The sequence below is a fragment of the Filicampus tigris genome, chromosome 16, assembly GCF_054856515.1.
Source record: "Filicampus tigris isolate MCC_2025a chromosome 16, RoL_Ftig_1.0, whole genome shotgun sequence".
NCBI classification, from domain to species: Eukaryota; Metazoa; Chordata; class Actinopteri; order Syngnathiformes; family Syngnathidae; genus Filicampus; species Filicampus tigris.
In genome coordinates, this window is record NC_141232.1 from 3,031,148 (window position 1) to 3,043,980 (window position 12,833).

At 45.8% G+C, this 12,833-nt stretch overlaps 1 protein-coding gene across 2 annotated transcripts in view; it reads right to left on the reverse strand.

Moving 5' to 3' along the window:
- Window positions 1-12,833, reverse strand: part of grin2ca (glutamate receptor, ionotropic, N-methyl D-aspartate 2Ca) — a 51,281-nt gene that overhangs the window by 12,130 nt on the left and 26,318 nt on the right. For both annotated transcript variants that reach the window (XM_086056099.1, XM_086056098.1), the window contains 2 exons: window positions 7,041-7,642; window positions 3,182-3,296 (listed from right to left, as the gene is read on the reverse strand). In XM_086056099.1, coding sequence (XP_085912225.1) covers window positions 3,182-3,296; window positions 7,041-7,642 — 717 coding nt within the window. The remainder of the gene's footprint in view (window positions 1-3,181; window positions 3,297-7,040; window positions 7,643-12,833) is intronic.

The following is a 12,833-nucleotide window of genomic DNA, read 5'->3' on the forward strand; positions in this document are numbered from 1 at the left end:
AATTGCTAATTGTGGAGGAATTGAGTTGAATACGTACTGCAGAATTGAATCCTTCAGCGCCGCTAGAGCAGCAGAGAAATTTTGCCAAGGGCACTCTCAGGATCCTAATGCCAGTCCACGATAACTAGCGTGTGTACCCCTAAGATCCTTAGGATTTCAAAAGTGAAAAAAATGACAGCAGCCATTATTTTAGGAAGGTGACGATTTATGGCTTTTCTTCTACGAATAAAAAAATGTAAAAAAAAATTGGGGGACGTCAGATTCTGATGCTACATCATAATCATATCAGTGATTTTAATTGAGGGAGGGAGGAGTGATTGGTTTCTTGTCTGGTTCCGATTGTGCAGGTATGTGCTTTTCTAAAGGATCCAAAGATCATTTTTTTTTACAAATAATTTTGCAGACCCTCAAGCTTTGTCGGAGAACAACTGCACAAAAGCAATCCGGACCTGCCGGGCAGCGAGCAAGTGAACGTCGTCACGTTTAGTTTAGTGCTGATTGAGATGTCAGCGTGATGAATGTTGCCGCCTTCATTTGACCGTTTAATTACTTCTTTTTTTTTTTTCTCTCTTTCGCACAGAGGGGACGTTCCGTACCAGGCTGGCAACCCTCGGCCAGCTCAATGAAGTCGAACGACGAGGACGCGGCGGGAAAAAGGGCGCGCAAACGTGCAATTCTCTCCGGATATTTGCCGCCGGTCACGCCGATCGGCTGCGCTATTTACCTTTGCGCCTCTCAATCGAGTCTGCAGAATTTCAAACGGCTGCAAAATACACAGAGATGTGAACCAGCGCGTCCCTGTGGTTTTTGCTCAGGCGCGGAACTCAATTGTCAGGGCATCGTTGAAAGAGAAAGCCACGCGATAAGATGGAGTGACAGCAAGAACAGAAAGTACATTAGCGCTCATTGAAACGCTGCTGAAATGAAACGCGACCCTTTTGGGGATTTTTTTGTCTTTGGCGGGAAGTCTGTGCCTCGCCGGGTCTTCGCTTTGGGTCTTCTTGTAGACTTTCACCGGTCAGCGGGACATGTCCGCACGTTCAACAACCGTTGCAACTTTGCACAGATGTGAGGCGACTCCATCCGGGTGTCGTACCTCACAATCTGGTTCCATTTTGCCGCTATGCCTTCCTCTTATAGATTAAGCCCACATATTTGCAGTTGTCTTTCACACAGGAAAGGAAACCCTGTCTTGAAAAACCCTCAATTGAACATTTATCCAAGGCTTGAGACCCCAATTGGAAATCTTAACGCGCTTCGAAACCCTAAACTGGGCTTGAATTCCTATTTTCAGACTTGAAATTCCAACCTTGGCTTTCAACCCTACTTTGAACTCTGTTTTGAAACTCAATGAAACATCTCACTCTTGACTTGAGGTAATTTGCGGTTTTCAGTCTCTGGTCTTGAGAAAGCCAACGTATTTTCCGGACTAGAAACTGCTACTTTTTTCCTGTGTTTTGAACCGTGTGGCTTATATAAAGGTGCGGCTAGTATATGTTTTTTTCATTATTATTATTATTTTTTTTAAATAGAGTGGGTGCGGTTTCTATAAAAATACGGTTTATAATCCGGAAAATACGGTACTTGAAAGTAGCATTGTTCTTTGATCATCCGAGGAGTGCCGTATTATTTGATGTAATCAAAGTTTAGAAACCTTGCGGGTGTTGAGTGAAAAAATAAAGTCCTTTTTGTAACTTTTTAGCAATCATTTCGAGCCCGATATTGGATTAACCGCCGTCAACGCCTGCCAAGGACAAAGTGGTCCGGTGAAAACTAATGTGGAAGTTTCCCCTGTTTCGCTCCTGCGGGGCTTCCTCATCCTCTCCTCTTCCCTCCCGTCCATCTTCCAGACTTACTTTGACACACCCGCTGAGCAATGAGCACTATAGCGAGGACATTCCGCTGATCTAAAGTTCATTAAAATACGCTCAACTGTCCAACTGGAGGCGGATCAGTCTATACGGCGTCAGCGCCAGACTCTACAACACATGCGCCGAAAGAAGTCAAGCAAAGGTGATCAGAAGCAACAGTCACTAAAATAAGTTCAGAAAAAGGCAATCAGAAGGCCGAATCGACGTTGCGCACCGAGAAGAAAGAACGCCCTCGGGCAAAGACAGATAAGCGCAGCGCGGCCGTTGCCTCGTGGAGACGAGCCAACATGCGGTGAAAGTTTTGTCGGGAATCTGCGTGAAATCTCTGGCTGGCGTGCGAGGTTGACGCAAAGTTCATCCGCGTGCGGCGGAAAGTCGGGCTTTCCTCCACTTGGATTGGCAAAAAGGTTGCTCGACGCAGCAGTGCCGACAGCAGGCGAATTGCGACGCCACTAAAAGCTGCTCGTAAAATGCCGGCTAATTAACGCTGCAATTAACACGCACGTGTTAACGGTCGCTCAAGTGTTGAGGAGCGGGACAAGGCGGCCGCGGAGCACCTCGAGCGAGAGATTGAAAGAAGCGTGATTCAAACAGTCAAATGACATTTAGATCTTTTTTCTTACAAGCGTCAAGAGACCCACAAATAAGTTACATTATGCTTATATACATATTTTGCAAATTAAGGGGCTGATTAATCAGTCGTATGACTTTTATTCTTCTAATTATCGGAGTTGGCATTCAAAAAAAATCCATATCGGGTGGAGCCTACTTGAAACCTTAATCTGTTAACCCTAAATTGAACCCTGGTTCGAAAGCCTGATTTTACAATCCAACCCAAAGTCCCGATTTGAATCCCAAGTCCAGATTTGTAAACTTCATTTCAAACACTCAACTGAACACCGAATCTTTGCTTACGTGAAACACCAAATATTGCAAATGTAGTGACTGTCGTGATGATTGTGCGACGCCACGTCCGACTTGCTTAACTTGACTGGAAATGTCGCAGGGAACCGTCTTGATTTTTTGCCACAGTAATTCGGCACCCTGAAGTTTAAGACTCGAGACCCGCTCCTGACTTGAGCGCACCTCCAAAAGTCAGCCAGCTCAAGTGTGCGCGCCGAATGGAGTTGACGGGTAGGATGGTGTCGGCGCGAGACGATCTTTCATCAAGTGCTTCGCTGGAGTGAGTGCGGCCTCTAAACTAGCCTCAATAACGACGTGGCCCATGGATGAAATCGGCGCCGCCGCGCTTCCAAAACGACGGCAGAAGTCGACTCGCCGCGAAGCCTGCGGCCGCCGGCGTCGATTACCTTGTCCCACTGCCTCTCTCGGTCCAGAGAGATGATGTTCATTGCCGGGTTCACCAGGTAGCCGTTGGCGTTGAAGGAGAAGTCGTTGTGCTCCCACGTTACGTTCAGCATGTGCCTGCCAAAAGAAAAGACGGAAGAAAGCCCACAGGCCAAGTCAAGGTAGTGACCCAAAAAACAAACGAGTGATGTTAGCCGCTTCCTCTTCAGTATGCAGGATAGGTTTTGTTCTCTCGGTTTAGACCAAATGTGGGCAAAGCGTGGCTCCCTTCTTTCATCCAGCCCACCGAGCATTTACATCATGAGCAAGTCCTGGTCGTTTGTTACGTTATCCCGTTTCGCTGTCATGAACGTCTTATCTTCATCAACTGGAATCGAGCCGTCTACTGCCGCCCAGCCACTGTATTTTATTCCTCACGTATGTTTTTCAACGCGCGGACGTGGAGGAAGCTCTCGCCCAGATCGCCTCGAAAATGAAAGATTCTACGCCAGCGTCGTGACAAACAGACGCCAGTGGACGACGGCATCGCATCGCCGATTTGGGATCAGCACAGCTTTTGAGTTGAAGATGACGAATAGGCGGTCCATTTGTTTCAGCCCAAATCGACTCGCTCAAATTTCAATGTTATTGAGAGAGCCACTTCGGTCGGGTAATCTGCGGTAATCCAATTGACAGGTTAACCGATCCCTTATCGAGACAGGAATTTGGCAAGGACCGTGAGGCTTGTTCATGTCTGATGTGCAAGAATGTAAGACAGTCAAGCCAAATAGGAAGAGCTTTTGTTCTGCGTGCGCCACCTTCAAAACGCAGCTGCTCAAATCGTGCCCGCTGGGTTATTTTGAGAGGGATCGGTGCAGAATCAAAGCACCGGGATAATGTTCCATCGTTTGCACTTTTTTTTTTTTCCTTGGACAGTTTGGCCTCACACATAGCAAAGTTGTCTCCTCTACGGTGATGACACCAGAGAAGTGTCCCATTAGCAACGTGACCACTGCCAGTGTCCCCGAATAACCTTGTTTGAGTACAAATATGGCTTCTGCCGCATATGCTGATCATTGTGTCAAGTGTGTGCAGTGCCCCCCCCCCTCCACATTCCCACCATTGCTGCTTTCCCCATGATTCACCTCAGTCAAGATTTCTCAACCTGTACATTGGACACAACACTGTAACATCAAGATGATCAACATTTCAAATCAAATCTAAACTTCCTTTAGAAAACCATATTCAAATTAATCGAGAAATAAAACAATTTCACTACAGATTGAAAATTGCTCAACTGACTCCCATCACTAACATCAAAGTGTTCCACATTAAAGCATTCCTGATGTCTAAGCAATTTTACAATGCTTGGACTATTTCCAACATTAAGGACATTTCCCACATTTTTAACAAACTCACCTCAAACCCAGAACAAAATCAAAATTCAAACTGGGATGTTCAACAGTCTCATTTTTGGGGGGAAGAATTTCACATCAAATCATTGGAATATTTAAAAACAAATTGACAATTTCTTTTAAATCATCCCCATGAAAATGATCATTTCCCATGAGGAAATTCCCTTAAAAAATAAATTAAAAAAAACCTCCTCAAATTCAGCAGTTCTACACTAAGCATTCTGATGATCTGCTTTTGACAGACACTAGCAAGCTTCTTTTTTTTTTTTTTTTTTTAGGATTTCTAAGGACAGGCCACACCTGCCTGTCACCAGCGACTCCCCCCCACACTCAATTCCCCGGCCGTCTCGGAGGTATAAAGGCGTGATGAGATAGATGGCAGCGGGTGAGGACACAGTTTACGGGACCGACAGTGGTCATAAATCTGCAGCACCCAACCAAACAGTCCTGGATAAATAAATGAACGCTGCGTCTCGAGATGTGAAATGGTCTTTTAGGAAGTGTGCCATGTATCCACATTTCCCGCATGTCAGGCACAAGTGAATGACTCAAAAATCCCCTCAATCGCTGATTTATTTTAATATAAACCAAAATAGTTTGATCCACGTGATATCTTTCCAGGCTGAGGCATGCATTTTTGGGCCTACAATATGGTGGATGTAATGGGAAATTTACCATGTGATTTAAAGAACAACGCCTTGTTATTAGGACACGGTCAGCCATTTTACGTTTGTGTTGGCGAGATCGCGCTTTATTTAGTTTTACTAGGACCGTTTCAGGCCCAGTTAAGTGGTCCAAAATGTAAAAAAAAGACCAAAAAAAAAACAACCTCAGTTATGCTTTCATATTACGTAAAATGAACTGGTAGTTTCATGCCATACATCTTTTTAGGCTGAGGCACACATCTTTGTACCTAAAACACAACCGTGGTAAAGGAAAAATTGACAAGAACAGGCCGCTACATGTGACAAAACGAACGAGGAACGACGTTAGCGGCGTCAAGTGAACCTCCGTCGGCCGTGCGATAACGAGAACTAATTCATCCCAGCACGCACTAACATCAGCACACTTGTGACACTTTACAAGACTGTGGCGTAACACTCGTCGCAGTACGGGGCCCACTACGAGCGGCTGCAAATATTTGACCACAAATGAGACTGATAGGTCACTTCGAAAATATGCAGGACAAATACAACGAAAGAACGTGTGAAATAGAAACTGAGAAATGCTTCCTTTTTCAGAGCCCAGCCTCGACGTTGCATATTGCCGTACTACGCTGAAATATTATCAACGACGTCATCGAAAAATCGACTTCGAGCGGGCTCCATACGCAATATAATGTGAAAGTGATTCGCTTTTTTTTTTTTCTTTTGAAAACTAGTCGCTTGATGGGGAACGGCAGCTCTTGGCGTTCGCCGGTGTCCCGAAAGCTGGGCAAATAAATGATGGACCTTAAGTAGGTTTATCTCCCAAAGTGTATTAACAGCATGCATGGGCAAAAATTCCTTGTCATGTTTCCCTGGTGGAGTCGATCAATTCACTCCGTGCCTCCTTGACCCTTTCCCGGCCCCGCTGGCAATCCCGTGAACCAATTGGATGTCACTCTCTCTCTCTCTCTGTACGCAGACCGACTCAATCCAAACATGCATACGAATGAGTCCTTCCCCCGAGAGCGTTCCACAATCCTCCCCGATTCATGAATGACTTGCCACATAAATAAACATCCCGCCACAATTTCGTGGCAAATTGATGATTTGGTGATTGTGCCCGTTCACGGATAGTCTCTGGGTTGACCGCAGTCTAACAATTTGTACGGAGCTGCACTCGTGACAGCATAAAGAACAGACCAGAGTGCCTCGCATTGCTTCCCCGAAGGGATCTTCATCGGTCGTTGCTGTTGATTTTATCAAGGCTTTTGTCGGCCACTTAAGCGCAAAAAGTGGCATTTGAAGTAGTGTGTCAGGCAGTCGGGAAAGACAAAGCCGCGCGGCCTGCGGGGAACAGATGTCTGGGGGGGAACCTGAAGGTGCAATACTTCACCCGAGCAATTGTTGGCGATTTCCGGCCAAGGAAATGTCTTTACAACACAAAAGCGCTCGGCTGAGGCCGAGGGCAACGTGGTGGCGATGCGTACGATCAATTGTTTCGATCGCGACTTTGTTCTTCCTGCTACTCCCTTGATGGCTCCTTTTGGAATCGTTTTTGCATATTGTATTGGGCTTTCCTTGACCTTTTTGGGAGCAGCAGTATCAAGCTTTTTTTCTTCAGATGGAACTTGGAAGCAATTATGGAGCGGTTCCAAGTAGCAGTCAGTGAGAGACTCGGGAGGAACCTGATGTTTTTTTTGTGTTTTTTTTTTGGTGCTAATGCCATTATCCGACCATGTCCTTGTCACACGTTGCAGCCTTTTTTTTGGGCACGATTCCGTGACACCCTTCGGGTCTAAAAAGGGTCTCATTACGCTTACCTGAAAAGCGTGTCGTTGGTTGCCACGGTCTTGACGGGATTGTGGCAGTCGTTGTGTCCCTCGGGCAGGAAGCCCCTCCGCTTGCGGTAGCTCTGCACGCCCTTCACCACGATGGCCACGCCATCCCGCACCCTCTTCCTCAGGCTCATCCTCCAGCGGTCGGTGATGATGCTGATGAGTCCCACGGGGAAGCTGTCGGGCGGCGGCATGTCAGGGTCGCCCACCGCCAGGCTGGGAAGAATCCAGATGTAGCCCGGCCCGACCAGTCCGACCTCGGCGGCCATGGCGAAGAGGTACTGGGCCTCCTCGTGGGAGCAGTAAACCAGGAGCACCTGGGCGTCGATCTGCTGCAGCAGCCGTCGCGCCCGGATGTCGTTGGTGGTGTCGGCGGACATGTCGAAGGTCAGCGCGTCCTGGAGCTCCCATATGAAGTAGCTGGTGTCAATGTAGGCCTTGATGTAATCCACGTAGGCCTCGTAGCCCGGGTACAGGCTGGTGATGACCACAAAGTTGTCCCAGTTGTACTCCTCCATCACTTTGAACATGCCGTTGATCTGCTGCTCGATGGACGAGCCCAGCTGCAGGAAGTTGGAGCCCTCGCCCTGCGGGAAGAAAAATCAAAAGTACTCACACTCACCGGCGGGTGTGGGAAACCCAAGGTGGATACATACCCAAAGAAAAGACAGAAAACGCTCAAGTGCTGGCACCCGAAATGCCCGCTGAAGTACAGTAAGGAAGTATTTGTACTTTGTTATGTCCCAGATGAAATATTCATTCAGTAGTTAATGCAGTTTCTGTTCATCAACAAGCCAAATAAACACTCCATTTCTTGTCTGTAATGCTCAGCGAGAACCTCTCTGTCATCTTGTAAGTGACTCTTGGCCATTCAGACGTTCCTAAGTGCTCCTGGAGCTCCAGACTCATTCATCACCAAAAGCACGTGTCTCACTTTTGCTCGGCAAACACGAGGCAAGGTCCATATATTTGCAAATACTGAGGAAATGTTACCATCTGTGCGGCAGGTCTTCCTTTTTCGTCTGTGACCTTGGGTTGAGGATTAGTATGGTACATTTTCACCGAAACCTAAAGTGACCAAAAACATTCAGACTGAAGCAAAACCTTAAGCGGTTCTTTCACGGAAACTCTCAAAAGTGGGAGTAAGTCAGATATGCACTTTTCGAGACGTAACCTTCAGGCAAGTCCCAAGTTACTGTGGAAAAAAGAAATCCTTACTCGAGTACTTTTCCAGATGTTTTTGGTGAAACAAACCCATGTTCTACTGCGGATTAGTAGAGAACAGAAAAGGCGAGAAATAACTTTTTTTTTCTGGTGAGGGAGAAAAAGGGTCTATTCTGTCTTTTGGATAGGTTCAGTGCTCATTTTGTCCCAAAACGCAATATTGTGTGGGTCTTGAAATAATCAGCTCTTAAAATAGCAAGCAATATGGGGAACTTTGAAAAGGGCTGTTAGTGAATGAATTAAGAACTGAGCTTTTGGATCTCGTTTTCCCAAAGAGCCAGGAAAATCGACCTTTTTAAAATCAACAACTCAGCTACTGAGTCTTTTAAAAAAAAAAAAAAAAAAAATGTAAATCCTGAAGCATTGAAAATCTAGCTTTTTGAAGACATGCATGTACATATGGCCTAAATAGGTCCCACTGTCAAAAGGCAGATCCGAGCGTGTTTGCTTTCGAATCGCAGTGATGGTGGAATGATGCAATTTAATCGGAATTATGGGTAGATTCCATGCACGTTTCTGCCTCTTTGGAGTCGGACTTTCCTGGCGTCCCTTGAACGGTCGTGTTATAAAAACCGCCGGATGATCTTGACCTTCTCCTTTCTGGGGAAATAAAAAGCGCTCTATCGAGCGGGGGTCCTCACAACTGGGGTGAGAGTGGGGGTCAAGTACCCCGAGACTGTGAGCGGGTCTGTGATCTTGTTCCGCCTGGCTCCTCGGTGTCCTTGAGAGGCCGCCCGGTGATGTACGAGCATCTTATGAGTCCCGACGTCACGGCTAAATCCACCCACTTTCTCCACTCTGCCGGGCCCCGGAAAAAAAACACTCTTCCTTCTCTCTCTCTCTCTCGCTCCCTTTCAACCACCACCAGAGAGAACTACAAAGATCAATGTCTTCCAAGTATATACAGTGCTACCTTGACTTACAAGTTTGATTCGATCCATGACCAAGCTCGTAACTCTGCTTACTCTGTATATCGAATACATTTCGCAAATGTTAGAAATGCCATTAATTCGTTCCAACCTCCTCAAAAACACATTTTTGTGCTCGCAACACAATGCAAATACAGCAGAAATAAAACAATAATAATAAAAATTACATTTGGACATTTTAAAGTCTTAAAAAAAAAATGACAAAGCTAAAAAAAACAAAAAAACATGTTGGGGCAGATGTAGTGATAAGAATCAGAAACAGGTTCTTTTGTAGATCTGTTTCCAATTATTGTGATTCCCAAGAATGATTTGTTTGCTACCCTGATGATTCCGTTTATGGATTCCTCTCAGAAAAAAAATGAATAAAAAGAACCAGCCGTCTTGACTGGGACTCTGCTAACGGTGAGGCTGCTAAAAGCGCCTTGTTTTCGCCTGTGATTGTTCCACATCGCTGCGGGAACGATGGAAGAGCAAAGAGGGGAAAAAACAAAATCCAAATTCCAAGTGTGAAGAACCTGCCGCCTCTGCCGCTCCCCTCTCTCGGATTGGCTTTTAGGAGGATGCATCGACTCTCTCTCTCTGGAGGTCGCCGTTTCTAAAAAGTGGGTTTTGCAAAACCAGGTCGAATGTTATTTTTGACAAAGCAGCTATTTGTTGTAAGTCTGAATTCGTTTTGGATCAAGATGAATGCTAAAGGAGCACTGTAATTATTCCCACTTCTTAGTATCCAAAGTGTCAAATAATGAGATATTAATTCATCCAGTGAAAAAAAAATGTATACTTGCTGTATTAAACGAGCTGATGTCCTGGCAGGACTACTTTCCTGTTCTTAGTCTCAGTGTTTGAATTTCTTGTATCAGTTATGCTGAAAAGCCCAAGTAATTCATTTTCTAAAGACCAATAAGAGTGTAACGGGACACTTTCCAAAAATCAATGTACCACTGTATTAGATTGCCTCTTTATGTCCTAAATGTTACAGCAAACTGGAAAATAGGAACATTATCTTGGCTTTTCATTCATCTTTGCTTAATTAAAACCGCCGGATTTATATCTTCCAAGCGTGCCAGTACAGTAAATTAATTTCAGTTATCGGTGAAATGGTGGCGCGCAAGCGAGGTGGTACATCCGTGTGTGGCTGCGACAGAGCACAATGCACTTTATTACCCTCGCGGGTCAGAACGTGACTCTTTGTGAGAGCCAAGCTCCTCGCACAGTCAGTCGGACTCCGTTAACACAGAGTTGACTGATAGCACGCTACACGACAGCCCCGGGGCACCGCCACAGGCCGCCCAATGTGCTCGGAATTTTAGCCAGGATCCCTCACTAGCCCCTTTGACGTTGGTCTTTTCAATCAGGCTGGATTCGATCGGATGCGACTTTGTCATCACACGTCACAAAACAACAAAATGTCGATTGCATCTAACAAGCGATGTATAAACAGTATGACCGCGCGAAGCCATAACGGCTGCAAAGAACACGCAATCGCGTACACCAGTTCTGTCTGAAAGTCACAGACTTTCACAAATAAATAAATACAGAACAATCACACGAAAAACAATAAATACGGCACTAACTGAGTGGGCCATCCTGCGGTACGAAAGGGGCTGCTGATTAGCCTTTAGGTGTCGGATGCACATAGTCCCAAATATAGTCCACAAGAGATGTAGTGTAACAGATGGATTGAAGAGGTGCCCGCATCTCTTCCACACCGACCGTTCTACTGTAATCAAAGCCATCAGGATTCCCTTCGTAGTACGCATAGAATGCGCTAGCTAGATTATGAGCAGAATTCCAGAGTCCAGTACAGCGAGATGCACTCCCGCAGAAGCTCACAGTAATAGTCCGCAGTCCTAAAGAAGATTAAAGCCATTGAGTGGAGAGTTTAGCTTCTCCGCGCTCAGATTACATTTACAGTGGCAAAGAATGTTCACAAGAACTCTTTTCATCCAGTGGACAAACTCAGTTTGTGCCCCACAGGAGACTCCTTCAGTGCCCACCTCCCGACACTTGGTGTGAAGACTCCCTTTCGGGAAGCGCTCGCATGCCAAGAAGCTCTGCCGGCCGCAAGATTAGCGGCTGTCCGACCTGATGAGGGTTAGACAAGAGCGGTGAAGCGGCGATTATCTGCAAACAGCTGTTTGCGGCAGGGCCAAACAGCGCTGTTGTAGGTCTTAACAGGGGCCATATGGAGTCTCTACCTGCACTGAAACACTTTCATTTGGCTGAAGGTGACTGCAATGACTCAGGTTGCTCTATTAATAGACTCGGTATTGCATCCAAAAAAGCTGAAGGAAAGCGGCGATTGATATCAGTTGTCGTGGAGAGGCTTTAAAAGCACAATGAAAGAACTGAGCAGAGCGATGAATAAAAAGGGGGATGTGGGGACACGATTGAAGCGTCGCCATCTCCGCCTGGTTTTCTGCAAAGAGTGACTTCCGGCTGCCGCTCTTTGGCCGCGACATATGGACCGACTCCGGCATCCTGCTTGGCCCACGTCACCTAGATCCTGCCCGGCAACCAGGAGCAGACACACGACTCCCTGATCGCTCGCCCGGATTACCAAACTGCAGACACGCTCTGAATTGGACCACTACGATTCTTGTGACGAGAATACACATGGTAACGTCAAACATGGACTTTCCAAATAAGCATTTGTACATAGTCAATTCAACCCTAGAGTGGGCACTTTGTTGAGCATACACACGGCCCGCATTAAAACTGACGGATTGTTCACTGATAAATGAAGAAAAAAAGGGTACGGAATGGCCCATTTTGCAAGATTAAAAAAAAGAAGGAGAAAAGTTGGATCCACATCAAAATGTAATGTTTTCTGTCTTGGCCCGTGCCCCAACGTCCGCAAACTTCTTTGAGAATGACAAAAGTATCAAAAATGAATACAAACATGGCCTACGTGCCGGAAGTAACAATACTGAACAGTGTGACGATAAAGAAATGAGACTGGCAGAAACGCTCATGAATAAATGCCTGTTCTTAGTACAAATATGGCAGAAGCAGCTTGTTGTTAAACATAGATCGCAATTATCTACCAAGTATTTTTGTTTGTTTTCAACCTCTATTAAAACCAGCAACGATCAAGGTCAGATCTAGTTGTTAGCTTTTAGCTAATTTTTGACTCGTCTGCTAGCTTGCACAGCTACGCTTATGCGAGTCATCAGAGCCATGTTTGGGCAAAGTGAGCCGTGATTTTTTGTTGTTGTTGAATTTCCGGAACACCACATTACGTCTGTAACGGGATCCCGTTCAGAGATTTTCATAACAAAACACGGACAATGCGTACCAGTTGGCACCTTGCCCGATAACATTATGTTGTATTTCCTGCTTTAGATTGACAAAGAATTCATTAGTAACACAGTGAAAATGAGAGGAAATGTGAATATTTACTTCGCAAGTGCATGTGAAGGATAAATGGAACTTTTCTACCATATTTCTAATTTAGTGAGATGTATCCGTGCAATAGCGAGATGCTGCACATCACTGGCTGCCGCAATCTCGTTTCTCCCTTGTCACACCTGGTACACGATTACTCAAGACGAAAAGATGACACCCGCACGTCCGCTTTGTTTGGAGCTTTTAAACACATCGCCGCATGATCTATCCGCTCGCA